We start from the raw sequence: 21,443 nt of genomic DNA, 5'->3' as shown, positions 1-21,443 counted from the left end.
TCCTGCTGACTTTTGCTGGCTTCCAAGGAGGAAAGGGGAGGGGCCGGAGGGGTTAATGGTAACTGTGAACAACGGCTATCAAACCAAGCCAAAATCTGTGACTATTATATGCCCCATAGCCAGGTTTTTTCCAGAAATGGGATCAACACCTGAGCAGTATCTTCCTGCCATGTTTTTCCTATCCCCCCCCCCCCCCGACACCCAAAAAACAGCCTTCATCTTGCTCCCTTCCTGCGAACCTAGCTGTTTGGTCTAGAAGTCTTCACTCCTTCCTGATTATTATCCGGACTTCGCCTCATTCCACTTTGACTTGGACCCTCCCCTTCCACTTCCCCCTCCCAGTCAGGCCCCGCAGCGGCTCCCTGGCGCAGGCATCTGGAAGATGACCTTGAAGAGGTCTCATTCTTTGCCCTTCCGCCCCTCTCCTACAGGAGAACTGGAGGTGGCCAATAAGGAGCTCCGTACGGTCATCAAAAAGATCTGGAAGCGGACCAAGCCCAAGCTGCTGAACGAGGTGATACCCCCACCAGAAGGTCAGTGCCTCTTTGTCCTAGGGGGTGAGCCCCGTTCCCTTCCCGGACACAGAAACCGAACCCGGGTGTCTAGGCTCCAAGAGGCAGCTGAAGATAGTTTTACTGAGGACTGCATTTGATTGATGTCATTTTTATTTATTGGCCGTCCTGAGATTCTAAAATTGCAGTCTTTTCAGTGCTTTTAATAATTTAATAATTATTGTTTTATTTATGTTGTCATACATCTTGAGTTACACAAAGTAGAAAGGCCGCTGTGGCTCAGTGGAAGAGCCTCTGCTTGGCATGCAGAAGGTCCCAGGTTCAATCCCCAGCATCTCCAGCTAAAAGGACCAGGCAGGAGGTGATAAGAGAGACCTTGATCTGAGACCCTGGCACAGTGGCAGAGGCTCTGCTTGGCATGCAGAAGGTCCCAGGTTCAATCCCCGGCATCTCCAGTGAAAAGGACCAGGCAGGAAGTGATGAGACAGACCTTGACCTGAGACCCTGGCTCAGTGGCAGAGCCTCTGCTTAGCATGCAGAAGGTCCCAGGTTCAGTCCCCGGCCTCTCCAGTCAAAAGGACCAGGCAGGAGGTGATGAGAAAGACCTTGACCTGAGACCCTGGCTCAGTGGCAGAGCCTCTGCTTAGCATGCAGAAGGTCCCAGGTTCAGTACCCGGCCTCTCTAGTCAAAAGAACCTTGCAGGAGGTTATGAGAAAGACCTTGACCTGAGACCCTGGCTCAGTGGCAGAGCCTCTGCTTAGCATGCAGAAGGTCCCAGGTTCAGTCCCCGGCCTCTCCAGTCAAAAGGACCAGGCAGGAGGTGATGTGAAGGACCTCTGCTGGAGACCCTGGAGAGCTGCTGCCAGTCTGAGCTGACAGTCCTGACAGTGATGGACCAAGGCACCTTCACGTGTGTTCCTGGGTGCTCAGGCTATAGTTGCTTGCCACAAGACTCTTTTGTGGGAAACGATTTAAATAAATAAAATCAACAAAGAGTCTTAAAATGCCACTAGATTGGAGTTCATTTTGGCCTGATAGGTATCTGCTGGGCCTCCCCAACTTTGTATGAAGTCCTCAAATGAAGTGGGAGCAGTGAATTGGGCATAAGGCAGAGGTCATCTTTCGAAGGGCTGAGAAATACTTAGCCGTGACAAGAATAGCCACATTAGGCTGCCAGCCTTGCAGCTCCACTGCCGAGCCCTATGAGGGGCCCGGCGGTGGACCTGCAAGGCCAGCGGGAGTGCGAGGAAGCCCCGCGAAGGCCCTCCCTGGCCCCAGGCAGGCAGGGGTGGGGAGAGGCAGGGAGGAAGCAACTTACCCTCCCTCTTCTCCTGCCTCCTCCTGGCTGAATGAGGACCGGAAGCGGGGCGGCCGGAAGCAGGGGGCGGGGCTTCGTCATGTGCCCCGCCCCCCGTAGCTCACCCGGGGGAACTGCGATCCCCCGCGATCCCCCCCGAAATGACCTCTGCTCCTTGCCTTTTAAAAATGAGCACACTTCTTCCACGAGGCTTACAATACCACGAATGGAATAAGCAGACAGTGCCTCCCAATTATCCATTTCCGTCTCCCTTGGCAGAGGAGGAGGTCACCGTCGGCAAGTTCTACGCCACGTTCCTGATCCAGGATTACTTCCGGAAGTTCCGGAAGCGGAAGGAGAGGGGGCTGCTGGGGCCAGATGGGCCCCCAAGCAACTCTTCTGCTCTGCAGGTGTGTTCCCTCCCTTACCTTTGCATGGCCTTCCCAGCTGATCTGGAGACGGGGGGAAGCGGTGGGGAATAAGCCGCCCTGAGCCGCTTCGGCGGGAGGGACAGATAGAAATCTAATGAATAAATAAATACCGGGCTGGCTGATGGAGTCGCTCTGCCCTCTTTCTCCCAACGCAGGCTGGGCTGAAAACTTTACAAGACCTGGGGCCTGAAATCCGCCGGGCGATATCCTGTGACCTGGAAGGGGAAGAAGAAGAGGAAGCAGAGGAGACGGTGTGCGAAGAGGAGACCGTGACCTACAAGGTGAGTTTTCCTCTTAGTTCTTGGGGCCAAAGTCTGTACGGCGCTGAGTCAAACTCTTGTATCTTTCCCCCCCTGCCATCCGGGTTAGGATCGCAAAGGGAACTTGGTTCTTCTTTTTTCTCCTAAGAAGGGGGGCACGGAGAGACTGGGGGTGGAGCATTTATTCAGCATTGGCGCTGGGTCAAGCTAGAGGATCACAAACATTCTTCAGCGGAATTTCAGTGAATGAATTGTCTTCCCATTCAGAGTGCAATGGATTACCAAATCTGAGGTGGAGTGGGGGGGGGAGGATTGCTAATGCCTGCCAGGTGTGTGAGTTACTCTGTGACATTCTGAGCCGGCCAGCGTGTGCAAGCAAAGAGCAACAGTCGCCAGAGGAAGTCAAGAGGAAGGTGGGCAGAACCTTCCAGTCGGTCTGTTGCTTTTCTCTTTGTTGTGATTGAACTTAGGTCCTTTCTGCACTAGACCTTAAATCCTGGTTCAACCCTGTCCCCGAACTTACATTCTACACTACACGCGAGTTCACCTCTGAAATTATCTTGGGGTTATTTTTACATTCTACACTACACTCGAGTTCACCCCCGTAATTATCTTGGGGTATTTTTTGCTTCTACATTACATTGAGGCCCCACACTTGTCCCAGGATAAACAGATGCTGTTATAACCAGGGGTAAACGCAAGGTATTGTGTCGCGAGTTGAACTCTGGTAAAACCAGGGATGAGGTCCAAGTCCAGAAAGGACCTTAGAGACCAACAAGATTTTGGGGGTATCAGCTTTCTAGAGTCAAATCTTCCTTTGGTCCTTTCCGTACTTGGATCTCACCCCTGGTTTTATCAGAGTTCAACCCGCAACACAATACCTTGCTTTTATCCCTGGTTATAACAGCATCCGTTTATCCTGGGACAAGTGTGGGGCAAAACCGGGGTGACCTCAATGTAATGTGGAAACAAAAAAATCCCCCGAGATAATTACGGGGTGAACTCGAGTATAGTGTAGAATGTAAGTTGAAGGACAGGGTTGAACCAGGATTTAAGGTCTAGTGCGGAAAGGACCATCTAACAGCATCCGTTATCCCGGGACAAGTGTGGGGCAAAACCGGGGTGACCTCAATGTAATGTGGAAACAAAAAAATCCCCCGAGATAATTACGGGGTGAACTCGAGTATAGTGTAGAATGTAAGTTGAAGGACAGGGTTGAACCAGGATTTAAGGTCTAGTGCGGAAAGGACCATCTAACAGCATCCGTTATCCCGGGACAAGTGTGGGGCAAAACCGGGGTGACCTCAATGTAATGTGGAAACAAAAAAATCCCCCGAGATAATTACGGGGTGAACTCGAGTATAGTGTAGAATGTAAGTTGAAGGACAGGGTTGAACCAGGATTTAAGGTCTAGTGCGGAAAGGACCATCTAACAGCATCCGTTATCCCGGGACAAGTGTGGGGCAAAACCGGGGTGACCTCAATGTAATGTGGAAACAAAAAAATCCCCCGAGATAATTACGGGGTGAACTCGAGTATAGTGTAGAATGTAAAAATCCCCTGAGATAATTACAGGGGTGGACTCGAGTGTAGTGTAGAATGCAAAAATACCCCGAGATCATTACAGGGGTGAACTCGAGTATAGTGTAGAATGTAAGTTGAAGGACAGGGTTGAACCAGGATTTAAGGTCTAGTGCGGAAAGGACCATCTAACAGCATCCGTTATCCCGGGACAAGTGTGGGGCAAAACCGGGGTGACCTCAATGTAATGTGGAAACAAAAAAATACCCCGAGACAATTACACGGGTGAACTCGAATGTAGTGTAGAATTTAAAAATACCTTGAGATAATAGTGCGGAAAGGACCTTTGTCAGCTGATCCTGGGAGCTGACACACCGGAAACCTTGTCAGTCTTTAAGGTGCGACTGGACTCGAATCCAGCTCTTCTGCCGCAGACCAGCACGGCTGCCTCCCTCCGAGACGATCTTGATTGAGCTTGTCGCTGTCATTGGTTCAAACTGACTGATGCCAAATAATGTACATGAAGTGTCAGAACAATATTCTATTCTAAGAGATAGTGGCGGAGCTGCAAAATGTATCTAACAAACCACAGTGTTTTGGGGGGGTTTTAAGCGTGCTTTTGCATAGAAATTGGAAGGTCGTGTGTTGTTTTCAAGCCAGGCAAACCCTGGTTTTTTTTAATATGTTCCTTAAACCTGCTTCTCAGGCAACATAGAACAAAATGCAAATCTGAAAGGTTGCTGCTTGCCAGTTCCCTCTCTGTTTCTCCCTCCCTGCTGCTCCTTGCTCAAAATGGAGAGGGCTGCTAGTGAGCTGCTGAGGGAGCAGATGCAGAGGCAATATGTTCTTTCGTGTTGTCAAGGCTCAGAGACTGTGAGGCTGGTTGCGAGATACTGGGGGGGGGGAACGGTCTGAAGATCCTAAATGTGCTTCTGACTTCATATTGCTCCAATTCTGTGGAAGAAGAAGAAGAAGAAGAAGAAGAAGAAGAAGAAGAAGAAGAAGAAGAAGAAGAAGAAGAAGAAGAAGAAGAAGAAGAAGAAGAAGAAGAAGAAGAAGAAGAGATGGGATTCATACCCCGCCCTTCACTCGGAGTCTCAGAGCAGCTTACAAACTCCTTTCCCTCCCCCTCCCCACCACAGACACCCTGTGAGGTAGGTGGGGCTGAGAGAGCTCTTTCCAGAACTGCTCTTGAGAGAACAGCTCTGAGAGAACTTGTAACTGGCCCAAGGTCATCCAGCAGCTGCAAGTGGAGGAGTGGGGGATCAAACCCGGTTCTCCCAGATTAGAGTCCGCGCACTTCACCACTACACCAAACTGGCTTCACCAGCTACCAGTTAGTCTCCAGATCCAATTCAAGGTGTCGGCATTAACCTTTAAAGCCCTTAACGGTCTGGGACCCTCATACCTACGGGACTGCCTCTCCCGTTACAACCCCCCGTGCTCCCTTTAGGTCATTGTCTAGGGCAGGGGGTGTCAAACTCATTTGTTACAATGGCCAGATCTGACATAAATGAGACCTTGTTGGGCCGAGCCATGTGCGTCATAAAATGTAATGCCAGGTAGCAGAGATATAAACTTCATAAAGGACACAAACACAAAGGGTTTTTTTTTACTTAAAATAAATACATGCTTAAAACATTAGTTTGGTACGCTGCAAACCTACTTTTGATTTATGGACATTCACCAAAGAAATCTCGTGCTCAGAGTTCTGAGTCTAGGACCCAGGTGAAAACATGAAATGGCTGAGCGATTAAGAGAGCCTGGCGAAGCAAGCTACGATGCAGCAGCAGCAGCAGAACTGGAAGCGGGAGATGGCCAGTTCCACTGTGGGCCTGATGGAAGCCCTCCGGGGGCCTGACCCGGCCCCCGGGCCGCATGTTTGACACCCCTAGACTCTAGGGGCCTCTTGTAGGTGCCTGGCCCCAGGATGGCTTGATTAGCTGTCACCAGGGGAAGGACCTCCTCAGTTGTGGCCCTATGCTGTGGAATACACTCTTGAATACACCGAAGGAGGAGGAGGAGGAGGAGGAGGAGGAGGAGGAGGAGACTGGATTTATTCTCTACCCTTCACAACCCGAAGGAGTCTCAGAGTGGCTGCAATCCCCTTTCCCTTCCGGTCCCCACAACAGACACCCTCGAGGACTGCCCTTGAGGGAACAGCTCCGAGAGAACTTGTGACTGGGATGCTCTGTATTCTTGGTGCTTGGGGTGGGGCGCAACAGTGGGAGGGCTCCTAGTGTCCTGGCCCCACTGGTGGACCTCCTGATGGCACCTGGTATTTTTGGCCACTGTGTGACAGAGTGTTGGACTGGATGGGCCTTTGGCCTGATCCAACATTGGCTTCTCTTATGTTCTTATAAGAGGGAATTGGATAAGCATATGGAGCAGAGGTCCATCAGTGGCTATGAGCCACAAGGTAGAGATAGGGTTAGGGATAAGAACGGATAAAAGGGAAGTCCTCCTTCGCCCAAAGAGTGATTAACACATGGAATTGACTGCCGCAGGAGCATGGACAGCTTCAAGAGGGAATTGGATAAACATCTGGAGCAGAGGTCCATCAGTGGCTATTAGCCACTAGGTATAGTTAGGAACTCTGGGGCAAGGGATGCTCTGTCTTCTTGGTGCCTGGGGGGGGGGGCAACAGTGGGAGGGCTTCTAATGTCCTGGCCCCACTGCTGGACCTCCTGAGGGCACCTGGTATTTTTTGGCCACTGTGTGACACAGAGGGTTGGACTGGATGGGCCCTTGGCCTGATCCAGCACTGGCTTCTCTTATGTCCTTATGTTAGTTTGGCCCACAGATGAGGATTATCAGACTGCAGGGGAGACAGATTCTATGGAGCAATTTGGGCCAGTTATTGGGATATTTGGTTAATATAGCAGAGTTTTGCCCAGTCACAGAATTGTAAATAAATCTCCCAAGAAGTATACCGAGGGGGGAAAAAGATAAAATTTACATCTATTCAAGTAGATCCAGTTTATTTCATTAAAATCATTTCTATGCCCCCCACCACGTACCCTCCCCCCCACCCTGCCGTGCGGGACAGCGGTGTGGCCGGTAAGGGGGAGGGCTGTTATACCGCTATCTGGATCGGTTTTAAATTATATATCTACTGACTGTATTTTGAATAGTTTTACAATGGCTGTAAATCGGCCAGAGCCACCTTGCAGGGTGGGCGGTTCATAAAAAGACCTGGACCGGGAATTGCACGCCATGGCTGATTGGCTTAGGCTGAGTCAGCTGAAGCTGAACCCGGCGAAGACGGAGGTCCTGTGCCTGAGTCGGGGCAGTTCAGGGTTGGGGCTCCCGCTCCCGGCCTTCGATGGGGTGCCATTGGTGCCTGCGCCGGTGGTTAGGAGTCTGGGAGTGCTTCTGGAATCCTTGGCAATGTAGGCCCAGGTAGCAGCCACTGCTAGGTCGGCCTTCTACCATCTGCGGCTGGTCCGGCAGTTGGCTCCCTTCCTCGATCGCGCCGACCTGGCTACAGTGATCCATGCGCCGGTCACCTCGAGGCTAGACTAATGTAACGCTCTCTACATGGGGCTGCCCTTGGTGCAAATCCGGAGGCTGCAGCTAGTGCAGAACGCCACGGCCAGGCTGTTGATGTGTCTCCCTAGATGGGAGCACATCCAGCCGGTGCTGAAGGCCTTGCACTGGCTGCCAATAGCATACCAGATTAGCTTCAAGGTGCTGGTACTTACCTTTAAAGCCCTATATGGCCAGGGTCCGGCATACCCGAGGCACCGCCTTTCCCCATATATACCCCAGTGAGCACTGTGGTCGGGGACGCAACATCGACTGGTCATTCCAGGCCCCAGGGAGGCCAGGCTCGCGGCCACTAGAGCCAGGGCCTTCTCAGTGGCGGCTCCTTACTGGTGGAATGAGCTCCCAGAAGAGATCAGGGCCCTGCGGGATCTTATGCAGTTCCGCAGGGCCTGCAAGACAGAGCTCTTCCACCAGGCTTTTAACTTGGAGCCGCCCTCATTACCACCAACAGCCACCATTAATATCTGGGGTAGAGACTGGCTGTACTGAGGTAGAGTCAAACCGCTGGGAGCCAGTAGCTGTGGAGCTACATGATATGCTATGCCATCTTGGTGAACAACTACAGACTACATTTTATTCGATTGTTGATTGCTTAAATGTTTTTAAATGTTTTAACAGTGTTTTAAGTTTAAATGTGTTATATATGAATCTGGCATTGAGCCAGGCGGTGTGAGCCGCCCTGAGCCCGCTTGCGGGGAGGGCGGATTATAAATATAAGAAATAAATAAATAAATTTAATGAAATGAAATAAACAGTTCCCATTCAGGTTGCAGTCAAAGGAAGAGAAAAGAAGCCTAATCTAAAGAGTACGTTCCCTATCACAAACGGCCAGCTTGTCCAGCACTGTGTGAGAGAGTATGAGGGCATTTTCTCTACAGGAGAGACCTGCAGAGACATGCGTCTCCATGGAAGGCCATGTGCGGAAAGGGAGGGGGACAATGAAAGGCCATGTGTGGAGGAGGGAGAGGACAAAAAGAGAGTGTGAGGAGGGGGAGTCAGAGGCAATGGTCCCTCTAAGCTGTAGAGTCTTGTGAGCAAAAATTCTACTGCATAAATTACGTTTGCTCTGGAGCCATCCTTCCTGAGCTAAGACAAAAATCTGTGAGCCAGAGGCTAAAAAACTGTGAGCTAGCTCACACTAACTCAGCTTAGAGGGAACACTGGTCAGAGGGCAGCTCCCAGGTTAAGACAAAGAGCGGCATCCCGTTCAAGGAGATAACTTCTGTACACCCTGAGAGTGATGTAGTGCCCCCTCCCCGTGTCCAGTCGCTCACGCCAACACCAGTCGGTCCCTTCGGTGCTGGCAGTGCCACCGAAATCCCCTGGAGAGGACCACATCTGATAAAGCAAAACGATTTTTGGAGAAAGTTCAAGGACTACCAAAGGAAATATCAGCAGAAGAAGAGTCATCAAGAAGAAGGAGAATGCAGCTTGCGTGGCTCGAGGAGTTCAGAATCAGATACAACCAGTTCATCTGAAGAAGATTCCTCAGCAGAATTGGGAGAATCTGCACCCAAATTACCCAAAGGCAAAACTGACTTTGATAAAGATAAAAAGAAGGGAAGAAGAAACAAGAAGAGAATGTAACTGAGATATAAGCACTTGAAGGGATAATTATCTTGCTTACTTGCTTAGAGCAAATACTTATACTTTAAGCCTTTACTTACTGTTATAAACTGAAAAGAAGCTTCACTCACGTATGACTTAACATGAGAAACTTGAATAAGCGTTTATTACCAGCAATATATATAACTCCTGTTAGCCTTTCTTTTAGTAATGCTGTCCTATCACCTGTAGTTGGTTAGTGTGTACCCACCCTTTGTTTCTATGTAGTGTGTAGTATAAAAAACAATAAAAATTATATATATATAAAAAAGAGGACCACATCTGGAGAGCCACATCTGCTTCCTCTCCTTCCACAGAGCTCTGAAGCACTGTACAGCAGCGCTCCCGAGCGTGACCACCAGGCCTCAGCGACCGCAACGTCGCCAGACCAGGAGAACAAGACTCTGGCCAACGGCCTCGTGGGCTCTCGCAACCCCTCCAGCGCCAGCCTTTCCCACGTCACCAACGGGCCGACCCCATATGAGGAAAACGCCAGCGGCAACGACGAACCCGCCGAGCTGCCCACCCTCCCCACCCGGCGCCGGATGAGCAGGTGCGGGCCGCGGGGAGGGAAGGGCAGCGAGTGCGGGGCCGGGAGGGGTGCGGTTGGATGGTGAGGGCAGAAGCCAGGATCTCAGGGTCCCTTACGGCCACGTGGGTCTCTCCAGACGTAGCTCCGATGGCAGCGGCAACCCCCCGACAGCGCAAGAAGAAGCCACGCATTCGGAGGATTATGGGGAGGACACCTCAGCCGAGCAAGGATACTATAGTCGGGAGGAGGACTCTGAGAGCCTGGCCTCCCATGACAGGTAAGAACCCGGTCCTTTGACAAGGCAGCTTTGCACCGTGGCAGTATCGTAGCCAATGAGGTTAATCCGAGGCGCGATTATTGCTGATTGGAAACTCCCCTTCCCCCCCCCCCCAATAGCTAGCAATCCAAAACGGTCCAGTGGAGCCTGAGCGATGGGTGTTGCCTTCTCCCCCCCAAGTTTATTTATCAGTTTTAAACATAAAAATATCATTCCAATTATTTACAACTTTTACATTTTTTTGTCTACCTTTTTCATAGTCAGCCATTTATACACACTGGCCCATCTTTCCCAAAAAAACCAGTATCATCTTTTCCTTGTAGAATCAAGCTTAGTTTCTCCATTTCTGCTACCTCTAATATTTCGTTAACTACCTCATTTTTAGTGGGCAGTACATTTTGTTTCCAGTATTTGGCTAACATTATCCTGGCGGAAGTTAGAATATGAATTATCAGGTATTTGTCATTTAATTTATAACCTTCCGGTAAAATATTTAATAGCGCTATTTCCGGTGTCAATTCTATATTTCTATTCATTATTTCGACTATTATCTTCGGCACCATTTTCCAGTATTTTTTAATCCTACTACACCGCCACCACATATGAAAGAATATTCCAACATTTGTTTTACATTCCCAACAATCCTTATTTACCGATGGGGTGCATTTTGCTATCCTATCTGGCGACCAGTACCAACGATGCGTAACTTTATATTTATTTGTACCTTATAGCTCTCATATGATTAACCACTTGATGCATTGGCAATTTTTGACAGTCCTTTGACAAGGGTGTCCGTGCTGTAGGGTAGACCAGCTTTCGACACCGGTCCAATATGCGAGTTATGTCCCTATGTGCTGTCAGGTTGAAACTGATACGATACATTATCCATCTTCCAAGTATCTGAAGGGCTGTCGTGTAGAGGACGGAGCGGAATTGTTTGCTGTTGTCCCGGAAGGTCAGACCAGGGTTGATGGATTGAAATTAAATGAAAAGAGTTTTCGGTTAAGCATTAGGAAGAACTTCCTGACAGTTAGAGGGGTTTCTCAGTGGATCAGGCTTCCTCGGGAGGTGGCGGGCTCTCCTTCCCTGGAGGTTTTCAAGCAGAGGCTCGATGGCCATCGGACAGCAATGCTGATTCTGTGAAATTAGGCAGATCAGGAGGGCAGGAAGGGTGGCCTCAGCGCTTAGTTCTCATGGCCCTTCCTTAACGCGTCCATGGAAATGCTGATCGCCACTTTGGAGTCAGGAACAATGCTCCCTCTAAGCTGTGGAGTTTTGTGAGCAAAAATCCTACCTTTTGAGCTACCGGCATTAAAGTGGTGAGCGAGCGATTTGGCTACTGCATAAATTTAGTTTGCTCTGGAGCCATCCTTCCTGAGCTCAGACAAAAATGTGTGAGCTGGAGGCTAGAAAACTGTGAGCCAGCTCACACTAGCTCAGCTTAGAGGGAACACTGGTCAGGAAGCCATTTTCCTCCAGGCCAGTTTGGCCAGGGATCCTGGAGGTTTCTTGTCATCTTCTGGGCGTGGAACAGTGAGTGGTCACTGTGGGTGTGAGATATTTGTGAATTTCCTGCATTGTGCAGGGAGTTGGACTCTCTCTTCTGCTTCTTCTGAAGATGACCGTAATTGTCAGGTGGGTTCATAAGGGAGTACGTAATCCTTCAGGTATGTTGGTCCCAAACCTTATAGGGCTTTAAAGGTCAGACATTTTTGTTATCTTTCATTGAATCGATTCCTGTTCCTTATTTAGTGTTTTACGTCAGTCGCCCTGAGTGCCTTTAAAGTAGGAGGGTGGAATATAAAACAAATAATCACGTACGCATGGGGGCAAAAGGATCAAGGCGACCACATTCAGGCCGCGGGGATTTGTTTCCAGGACTGTCATTCGCTGACTCGCCCAGCGGTGTCTCTCTCCCATGCAGGCAGCCCAGCCTGAACAACCCTCGGCCCCACAACCGTCGCTGGGACAACGGCTATGGCGGATCGTTGCCCCTCCCCTCCCGGCATGCTAACAGCAGACTCGCCAATGGACTTCCGGAGAGCAGGCAAACCAAGCGCAGGCGCCTCCTGCCCGCCACCCCTACAGGTTGGAACAGTTGAAAAATTGGTGAAAATAGTTAGATATTCAGAGCTTGCAATGGATCTTTGTTCACTGGAGAGGAGGCATTTTCTTTCTATGTAAAAAGCTCTATTTCTAAAGGGAAGGGTACGCAGGAAACCTACAAAACAACAGACACTTAAGACTACATGCAACAACGGACAGACACAGATAGTAATGCAGGTTCTTCCTTTCTTCTTGACCCCTAGAAGGGAATCACCTGAATGCATTAACCAATGATTGTTAGTAAATAGGCTTCAGTTTCCCGGGCTTCCTTTCCATTGGCTTTGTGCCAGGTTCCCTTCCAGGTCAGGCTAAACAATGGCACTCAAGGTAAACACACATCAACCCTATGATGACTGAATTTAGACCTTGCAACACACATATTTCCAACAGGAACAGCAGGGCTTCTGGTTAGCTGGGCAAAGCAGAAGGGACCGGTAGGATCTGTCAGGTTAAAGCTGATGCGTCTAAGCAGCAGGACAGAATGGGAAAGCTTCCCCGGACTGTACCACTTCATGCCACAGGTGGCGCCATCACTAACACACACACACACACACACACACACAAAGCTAGCCTTGCATGTAGGATATATGGTGCGTGGGGGTGGAAAGTGACACAAGCTCACAGCCAACTTAAGGTGACCCTGGTAGGGTTTTCAAGGCAAGAGACATTCGGGGGTGGTTTGCCATTTCCTGCCTCTGCATAGCGACCCTGGGCTTCCTGAGTGGTCTCCCATCCAAGGGCTCACCAGGGCCGACCCTGCTTAGCTTCTGAGATCTGATGAGATCAGGCTAGCCGGGGCCATCCAGGTCAGGGCAAGAGATGAACAGGGGTGGCTTGCCCTTGCCTGCCTCTGCATAGCGACCCTGGGTTTCCCTGGCAGTCTCCCATCCAAGTACTAACCAGGGCCGACCCTGCTTAGCTTCTCAGATCTGACAAGATTGGGCTCGCCTGGGCCATCCAGGTCAAGACAAGAGACGGACAGAGCTGGGTTTGCCATTTCCTGCCTCTGCATAGCGACCCTGGGCTTCCTTGGCGGTCTCCCATCCAAGGACTAACCAGGACCAACCCTGCTTAGCTTCCGAGATCTGATGAGATCAGGCTAGCCTGGGCCGTCCAGGTCAGGGCTGTAGAATGCAGAACGAGTTATTAAATTCTCACCCGGTTCTTCCTTCAAGAAGCTCCGGGTAACCTCTGTCCTTCCACCCCGACCCGCATGTTATCCTCACAGTAACTGTGATATAGCTTACAGGCTCCCTCCCGACTCGCAGTCACGGGTTCCGGGAGGGGATTCGCCGGCCGTAGCTCTAGAGGCTTCTGGGCACTACCGAAGGGGGAGGAGGGCTTCAGACGTCCCTCCCAGGCTGCTTTTGGGTCCCACTTGGAGGGTCACCAGCTGTGCAAGCCGATGCTCCCTCTAAGCTGTGGGGTCCTGTGAGCAAAAATCCTGCTCTGTGAGCTACCGGCATTCAAGTTGTGAGTGCGCGATTGGGCCCCTGCATAAATTAGTCTGCTCTGGAGCCCCTCCTTCCTGAGCGAAGGCAGAAATGTGTGAGCCGGAGGCTAAGAAACGGTGAGCTGGCTCACACTGACTCAGCTTAGAGGGAACACTGGCCACAGGGTTGCTACGCAGAGGCAGGCCGTGGCGAACCGCCCTCTGAACGTCTCTCAGCTCGACCCGGATTGGCCCAAGCTAGTCCGACCTCATCCGATCTCAGAAGCCAAGTCGGTTCTGCCCTGGCCTGGATAATTGGATTGGAGACCCGCCCAAGGAAGCCCAGGGTTGCTCCGCAGAGGTCATTTCGTAGAAAAAGAGGTGCAGGAGCTCATTAGCATAACTCATTAGCATAATTTATTTGCATAGGCCACACCCCCTGACGTCACCGGATGTGTGTCAGAAGGCAACACCCACCGCTCAGGCTCCACTGGACTGTTTTGGATTGCTAGCTATTGGGGGTGGGGGGAGACACACAGGCAGATCTGGCCTCACAGAGGAGGGAGAGCTTGTACCTGAATAAAACTTGGTCTTAAAGGTGCCACTGGACTGTTTGGGGCCGGGGGGAACTCTGCAGCTTACCTGGCTGCTTCTTGCTCTGACTGAGGGCTGCTGGGAGCAGGGGGTGGGGCTTGTTGCATGTGCCCGCCCCCCTGGGCTCTTTACTGCCGGAGCTTCGCTCCTGTGCGCTCCTGCAGGAAGTGACCCCTGGTTGCTCCACAGAGGTAGGCCGTGGCAAACCACCCCTGAACCAAGGCTCCCTCTAAGCTGTGGAGTCTTGTGAGCAAACATCCTGCTCTATGAGCTCCTGGCATTAAAGTTGGGAGCGAGCGATTTGGCCCCTGCATAAATTAACGGAGCGCAGGCTAGACGGCCATCTATCGGGTATGTTGTGGGGCTGTCTTTCGGCTATGCTCCCGCAGAGTGCAGGGGGCTGGACGAGATGACCTGCAAGTTCCCTTCCAACTCTACATTCTATGATTCTATGAAATTAGTTCGCTCTGGAGCCACCCCTCCCTGAGCGAAGACAACAATCTGTGAGCCGGAGGCTAAAAAACTGTGAGCTGGTTCACACTAACTCGGCTTAGAGGGGACACTGGCTGCAAGCCCAAATGTCTCACGAGCAGACAGGAGAAGCAAGGGTGAGAGGACTCAGCTGCTCGGGGTGGGTGGGTGGGGGCTCTGGAGGATCCCCTCTCCTCCCCCACACTCTCACACTCCTTCCCCCCCCCCAAAGCAGAAGCCGCAGTATGCCCTAAATCCGGCATGCCCCCGCAGTCGGCACTCACGCACCATTGTGCTTAACTGTCGCTGCATCCTCACCTGCGGAACAGATGGTCGGTGGTGGGCTGGGGCGGGAGGAGCGTAAATTTAGACGCAGGATCCCAAGTTCAGAACATTTAAGAAACACCGAGGGAGAAGGCGGGCGGATGCGAATGGCAAACCGAAGATCGGTGGCTTTGGGGGAGCAGAGCGTGCCGGCAGGGGCAGATTCACCATGAAGCAGACCGGGCACGTGCTCAGGGCACCAGGGCCAAAGGGGGCACCGCAAAGTTGGGGAAAGGGTGGAAAGCTCCGTTCGTACAGCCTATTGTGTTATCCTATGAATAAGTTTTTGTATTGCTGCAACCTGCGTTGTCTATCTGGTCAGACAGGCCAACCACTACAATGGACGGGGGGTCCGTGTGGAAAGGGGGGGGGCACCGAGATTGGTCCGTGCCAAGGGCACCCGTGAGCCTTCATCCGCCCCTGTCTGCCGGCCACGTCCCCGGCCTCTCACGGCTTCTCTCTCGCTTCTTTCCCTCCTCCCCCGCCTCGACAGGCCGCAAGCCGACCTTCAGCATCCAGTGTCTGCAGCGCCAGGGCAGCTGTGATGACATCCCCATCCCAGGCACCTATCACCAGAACGCGCCCCCCTGCAGAGCACGCCCGCAGGTAACCCGCGAGCAGGTGTGTGCGCCGACAGGTCTCCCATGGAATCCTAAAAGGTCGGGCCAGAACCAACGGGTTGAAATTAAATCCGAAGAGCGTTTGGCTAAACACGAGGGAGAACTGGCCGACACAGCGATTCCACAGTGGAACGGGCCGGTTTGGCGTCGTGGTGAAGTGCGCGGACTCTAATCTGGGAGAGCCGGGTTTCATTCCCCACTCCTCCACTTGCACCTGCTGGATGACCTTGGGCAAGCCATAGTTCTGTCAGAGCTGTCCTTGAAAAAGAGCAGTTTCTGTCAGAGCTCTCTTAGCCCCACCTGCCTCACAGGGTGTCTGTGGTGGGGAGGGGAAGGGAAAGGAGTTTGTCAGCCGCTCTGAGGCTCCTTTGGGTAGTGAAGGGCGGGGTATAAATCCAATCTCTTCCCTTCTTTTCTTTCCAATTGGTACCAAATATCGAAAGCCAGTTTGGTGTGGTGGTGAGGAGCGCGGACTCTAATCTGGGAGAACTGGGTTTGATCCCCCCACTCCTCCACTTGCAGCTGCTGGATGACCTTGGGCAAGCCATAGTTCTGTCAGAGCTGTCCTTGAAAAAGAGTCGTTTCTGTCAAGAGCTCTCTCAGGCCCACCCGCCTCACAGGGTGTCTGTGGTGGGGAGGGGAAGGGAAAGGAGTTTGTCAGCCGCTCTGAGGCTCCTTTGGGTAGTGAAGGGCGGGGTATAAATCCAATCTCTTCTTCTTCTTCCTTGGGAGGTGGTGGGCTCTCCTCTTTTGGAGGTTTTTAAGCAGAGGCAAGATGGCTGTCTGGCAGCCATGCGGATTCTGTGAACTTGGGCAGATCGTGAGAGGGAGGGCAGGGAGGGTTGCCTCAGGGCTTAGTTCTCCGTGGCCCTTTCTTACACGCCCAGGGAAATGCCGATCGCCACTTTGGGGTCAGGAAGCAATATTTCTCCAGGCCAGTTTGGCCAGGGATCCTGGAGGTTTCTTGTCATCTTCTGGGCAAGGAACAGGGGGTCACTGAGGGTGTGGTAGATGAAGGTATTTGTGAATTCCCTGCCTTGTGCAGGGGGTTGGACTAGAGGACTCCGGAGGTCCCTCCCGACTCTATGATTCTATGAGAAAGGGACCCGTCAGTGCCTGTCCGAAAGCCATGCTCTGTGCCCCAGATCAGCAGAGGCTGGCTGTGGTTCCCCAGCCTTGTGGGAAAGGCACACTGCCCATGCTCCGAGACACTGTCCTGTTGCTGCTTCACGTAGCCTAGGGCTGCAGTCAGCCGCTGAACTCCGATTCAGAGCCCCGGACTTTGATGTGTCGTGACTCTGAAAACCTCTGTTCGTCTCAGCAGGCCGGCTGAAGTCAGAGCACAGAATGGCCCATTTTCCAGCGCCCCCTTTCCAGTCAAACACCTCCCCTCTTGTGAGCTGACTCTGCAGAACAGTGTGTTTCCTCGCTGCTGCGTCACTGTGAAAGGGACGTACCGTGCCGTTGTTTTTTTTCTGGCCGTACCTCGTCTCGGCCGTGCCCCTGGCCTGCTGAGTTTGCTGAATCAGGCGGCTGCCTGGCCTTTGCAGCTCGAGGAACAAACAGAACTGTCCACGCCACCAGGCCGTTGCACGGCTGCTCCACAGACCACACGTGAACATATGAAGCTGGCTGATATCAGGCCAGGCCGTCGAGCCTAAAATTCTGTACTCGGGTAGCTAGATATGAGTCCGGTAGCACCTTTGGGGCCAACAAGATTTTCGGGGTATAAGATATCAAGAACCAGCACTCCCTTCGTCAGATACTGGATCGTTGAATCTCGAAATCTTATACCCCAAAAATCTCGCTAAGTTTTGGAGAGTAGCTAGATATGAGATTTGAATAGTTGAGACCAACAAGATTTGAATAGTTGAATCTTGAAATCTTATACCCCCAAAATCTTATTGGTCTCTAAAGTGCTACTGTACTCATATCTAAGGAGCCACGGTGGCTCAGAGGTTAAGATGCTGAGCTGCAGACTGGAAGGTCTGTAGTTCGGCCGTTCGACACCCGAGTGCCGCGTGACAGAGTGGGCTCCCCTCTCTAGCAGTTCCCCTGCCAACCTAGCAGTTCGAAAGCAAGAAATTGCAAGTAGATAAATAGGTACCGCTTCGGTGGGAAGGTAACAGCGTTCCGTGCACCTCGGTGTTGAGTCATGCCGGCCACATGACCACGGAGAAGTCTCCGGACAGCGCTGGCTCTTCGGCTTGGAAACAGAGATGAGCACCACCCCCTAGAGTCAGATTCGACTGGCTTTTGAGCAAGGGAAGCCTTTACCCTTTTTACTCATCTCTATCTGTCCTACTGCAGAGCAGCACAGCTACTCTCCAAAACGTAGCGAGCCATACGTCTCTCTGTAGAAGCTCCAGCCCCGGAGATAGCACGTCAATCGTTTCCAGACCGTGAGGAGCTTCTGAGCCAGCTTGGTGTAGTAGTTAGGAGCGCGGGCTCTAATCTGGGAGAACCGGGCTTGATTCCCCATTCCTCTACATGCAGCTGCTGGTGTGACCTTGGGTCAGTCACAAGTTCTCTCTGAGCTGTTTCTCTCATGAGCAGTCCTTGAAAGAGCTCTCTCAGCCCCGCCTACCTCACAGGGTGTCTGTTGTGGGGAGGGGGAGGAGATTGTAAGCCGCTCTGAGACTCCTTCGGGTAGTGAAAGGTGATGTATAAATCCAACCCCTTCTTCTTCTGAGGTTTTCCTCAATTAGAAGATGGTTTTCCGGTAGGTAGCCATGCTGGCCTGCCATAGAAGAGCAAGATCTGATTCCGGTAGCACCTGAAAGATCAACAAGATTTCCAGCGAGAGCAACAAGCTTTCCAGGGTATAAGGGTTTCGAGCGTCTGTGCTCCCTTCGTCAGATACCAGAGCGTTGACTCTCAAAAACTCATACCCCGAAAATCCCGTTGGTCTCTAAAGTGCAGCTGGACATGAATCCAGCTGTTCTTCTGTAGACCAACCTGGCTACCCTCGGAAACGATCGACTCAGGGCAGTCCTTCTGACTCCTGAGATCATACGTCGCTTGATTTTTTTATGGTGTCGTCACCTACCCCTGCTGGCTCGGGCTCTTCCACACGGTGGAAGAGTCCGGCGTGTTGCGTGTGTGACCCGTGACTCTGCTGCCAAGGGCGTCCCACCAAGCCACTCTTCACCGGCTCTCTCTCTCTCCTCCACTCCAGGCCTACGGCAGCTACGACGCGTGGCACACCAGCAGCCACTCCTCGACGGCCTCCTCAAAGTCGTGGGCAACGCCCCCCAAGCGGAGCCGGCTGTTCTACGCCCCGCTGATCCTGGTGGAGGAGGACAGCTCGCCGAGCCACGACTGGGAGCAGAACAGCAGCAGCCTCCCGCCCATGTCGAGGGCCCGCTGGTACATGGAAGACCAGGAGCTGCCCTACCGCACCTACGGCCAACTCCACGTGCCCGGCCCGCTCAAGCACGGCTACAACGACAAGCGGGGCAGTGCTGACAGCCTGGTGGAAGCGGTGAGTGGAGGCCAGCAGTGTGCAAGCCCACAGCCTCAGCTGAGACCGTGCCGTGCCGCTTTGAGAGCCAGTTTGGTGTAGTGGTTAAGTGTGCGGACTCTAATCTGGGAGAACCGGGTTTGATTCCCCACTCCCCCACTTGCACCTGCTGATGTGACCTTGGGTCAGTCACAAGCTCTGGCACAGCTGTCCTTGAAAAAGAGCAGTTTCTGTCAAGAGCTCTCTCAGCCCCACCCACCTCACAGGGTGTCTGTTGTGGGAAGGGGAAGGGGAAGGGGAAGGAGTTTGTCAGCCGCTCTGAGACTCCCAAGTGAAGGGCGGGGTATAAATCCGATCTCCTCCTCCTCCTCCTCCTCCTCCTCCTCCTCAATATATACGCGGCGGTCCACCTCCTCCTCCTCCTCCTCCTCCTCCTCCTCCTCCTCCTCCTCTTCTTCTTCTTCTTCTTCTTCTTCTTCTTCTTCTTCTTCTTCTTGCCGGTGGGGATGTTGGGAGTGGGTGGGATGAAAACCTTATTGAGGATCAAGAATCTGCATTCCCTCCACTTGACTCTCTTGTATCCTTCCTGCCTTTAGGGCAGGGGTCCCCAACATGGTGCCCACGGGCACCATGGTGCCCATCAACACCTTTCCTGGTGCCTACCAAGGATGGGGAAACCCCCATGGAGGAATTTGCCACTGTAAATGCCTCTGGCTTCTGTTTCTGGTTTTCCATGGCTTGTACTGATGTAGCTTCCCCAGGAGGCGCGGGTTGGGGCCCAGCAGGGCAGGTCACAGACAAGGTTGGAGAGAGGAACCAAAGTCCAGTCCAAAAGTCAGGGGTTCCAGAGAGCAGGTTTACGGAAGTCCAGTCAAGGGTCAAGGGGTTCCAGGCAGCAAGTCCAAGTCCAGTCCGAGATCAGGGGTTCCAGAAAAGCCGGTTGTCGGGTCCAGTAGCAGCAAGGTTGGTGGCTCAGTAGCAAAGTGTACTCATTGCGTCCACAAACTGCTGCTTCTCCTGGTTGAATTTATAGCCAAGTCTTAACGGGCTGAACTCCCAGCCAATTCCTCGCCAGTCATCCCAAAACTATTCATTTGTCTCTTCAGTTGACAGCTGATGACGGGCCAGAAGTCTCGCACTTCTCCTTTCTTGCAGTTCTAAGTGCCTCTGACAGTGTCTGAACTGCAAGGGTGTGGGTGAGCTAGGTGGGCTGGGAGTGGCTGCTGAAGACTTGTTTACTGCTTCAGAGCTACATGGTGTTGGCTCGGTTTCAGCTGTAGGCTGTGACTCCTGATCAGCTGGTAACCTGACCTCTCACCATTCTCCTTCCGGCTCGGAGCCAGCTGCAGCTGGCTGTTCAATTACCAGCTCAGGGCTAGCAGGTAGCTCTTTGTCTGAGAAATCTGAGCCATCACTCAGCACAGACTGACTTACAACATGACTTGTGAATTTGGACTTTAGGCCACGAAGCTTCCTCTGAAACAAACAACTCTTGCAACAATGAACCAGCTCTGCATAGCTCCCCTCTTTCTTTTCCTCCCAGGTGCTCATCTCCGAAGGCTTGGGCCTCTACGCCCGGGACCCAAAGTTCGTGGCCTTCGCCAAGCGGGAGATCGCCGATGCTTGCCACATGACCATCGACGAGATGGAGAGCGCCGCCACGGACCTCCTAAGCCGCAAGCTCCCCAGTGGTGAAAGCAGCCCCCGCGGGGGCGGCCACGTCCTGTACAGCAGCGACGGGGAGCACAGCGGGGTTGGAAGCCTCGGCCCCGTTTACAGCGATGAGGAGCCCTACCGCTCCCGCGAGGAAGAGGACTTGGGTGATGAGATGGCCTGCGTCACCTCTTTTTGACCTCAAAGTGCCCCTCTGGTGGGGCACAGAGGGACCATCATTTCAGAGAGACACCGACAACTCTGAAGCCTTTGGGCCCAAAGGACCCTGGCTCAGGGGTGAGAGCTTCTGCCTGGCATGCAGAAGGTCCCAGGTTCAATCCCCGGCATCTCCAGTTAAAAAGGACCAGGCAAGAGGTGATGAGAAAGACCTCTGCTGGAGCCCCTGGAGAGCGGCTGCCAGTCCGAGCAGACCATACTGACCTTGATGGGCCCCGGGTCGGACTCAGCCTAAGGGCAGCGTCATGTGTGGGAACCAAATGCTGCTCTCCCATTGACTGATGCAAAAAGCGCTGTTAGAAACACTCAGGTTTAGGCAAACTGCTCTGTGCTGCTCCATCTCTAGACACTGACTCTCATACTGCCGACAGTTAAAAGATCAGCAGGCTGGGAAACGGGATGTTGCCAAGGAGATGGGAGGACGTCTTTTCTATCAGAAACAATAAAACGCTGTTTGAAAGATGGGGAGGCCCTCGGCGGTTGTCTTTTCCTGGGATGCCTTGTGAAGGGGAGATCCAGTTATCCCCGAAGTGATCTTTGCTCGAAGGTCAGAAGGAA

The 21,443-nt window shown here is 52.4% G+C and overlaps 1 protein-coding gene across 1 annotated transcript in view; it reads left to right on the top strand.

The window, feature by feature from the left end:
• The window catches only part of LOC107117359 (voltage-dependent L-type calcium channel subunit alpha-1F-like), a 140,721-nt gene extending 119,874 nt beyond the window's left edge, over positions 1–20,847 (top strand). The window contains 11 exon segments of the mRNA XM_015419459.1: positions 432–533; positions 2,090–2,220; positions 2,397–2,522; positions 9,494–9,729; positions 9,845–9,985; positions 11,910–12,073; positions 15,406–15,518; positions 18,771–18,841; positions 18,893–19,016; positions 20,539–20,675; positions 20,757–20,847. Coding sequence (XP_015274945.1) covers positions 432–533; positions 2,090–2,220; positions 2,397–2,522; positions 9,494–9,729; positions 9,845–9,985; positions 11,910–12,073; positions 15,406–15,518; positions 18,771–18,841; positions 18,893–19,016; positions 20,539–20,675; positions 20,757–20,847 — 1,436 coding nt within the window.
• The last annotated feature ends 596 nt before the right edge of the window (positions 20,848–21,443 follow it).

This window comes from Gekko japonicus, unplaced genomic scaffold, assembly GCF_001447785.1.
Source record: "Gekko japonicus isolate JY-2015 unplaced genomic scaffold, Gekko_japonicus_V1.1 scaffold617, whole genome shotgun sequence".
Classification (NCBI taxonomy): Eukaryota; Metazoa; Chordata; class Lepidosauria; order Squamata; family Gekkonidae; genus Gekko; species Gekko japonicus.
This window is presented reverse-complemented; position numbering and strand designations above follow the sequence as displayed.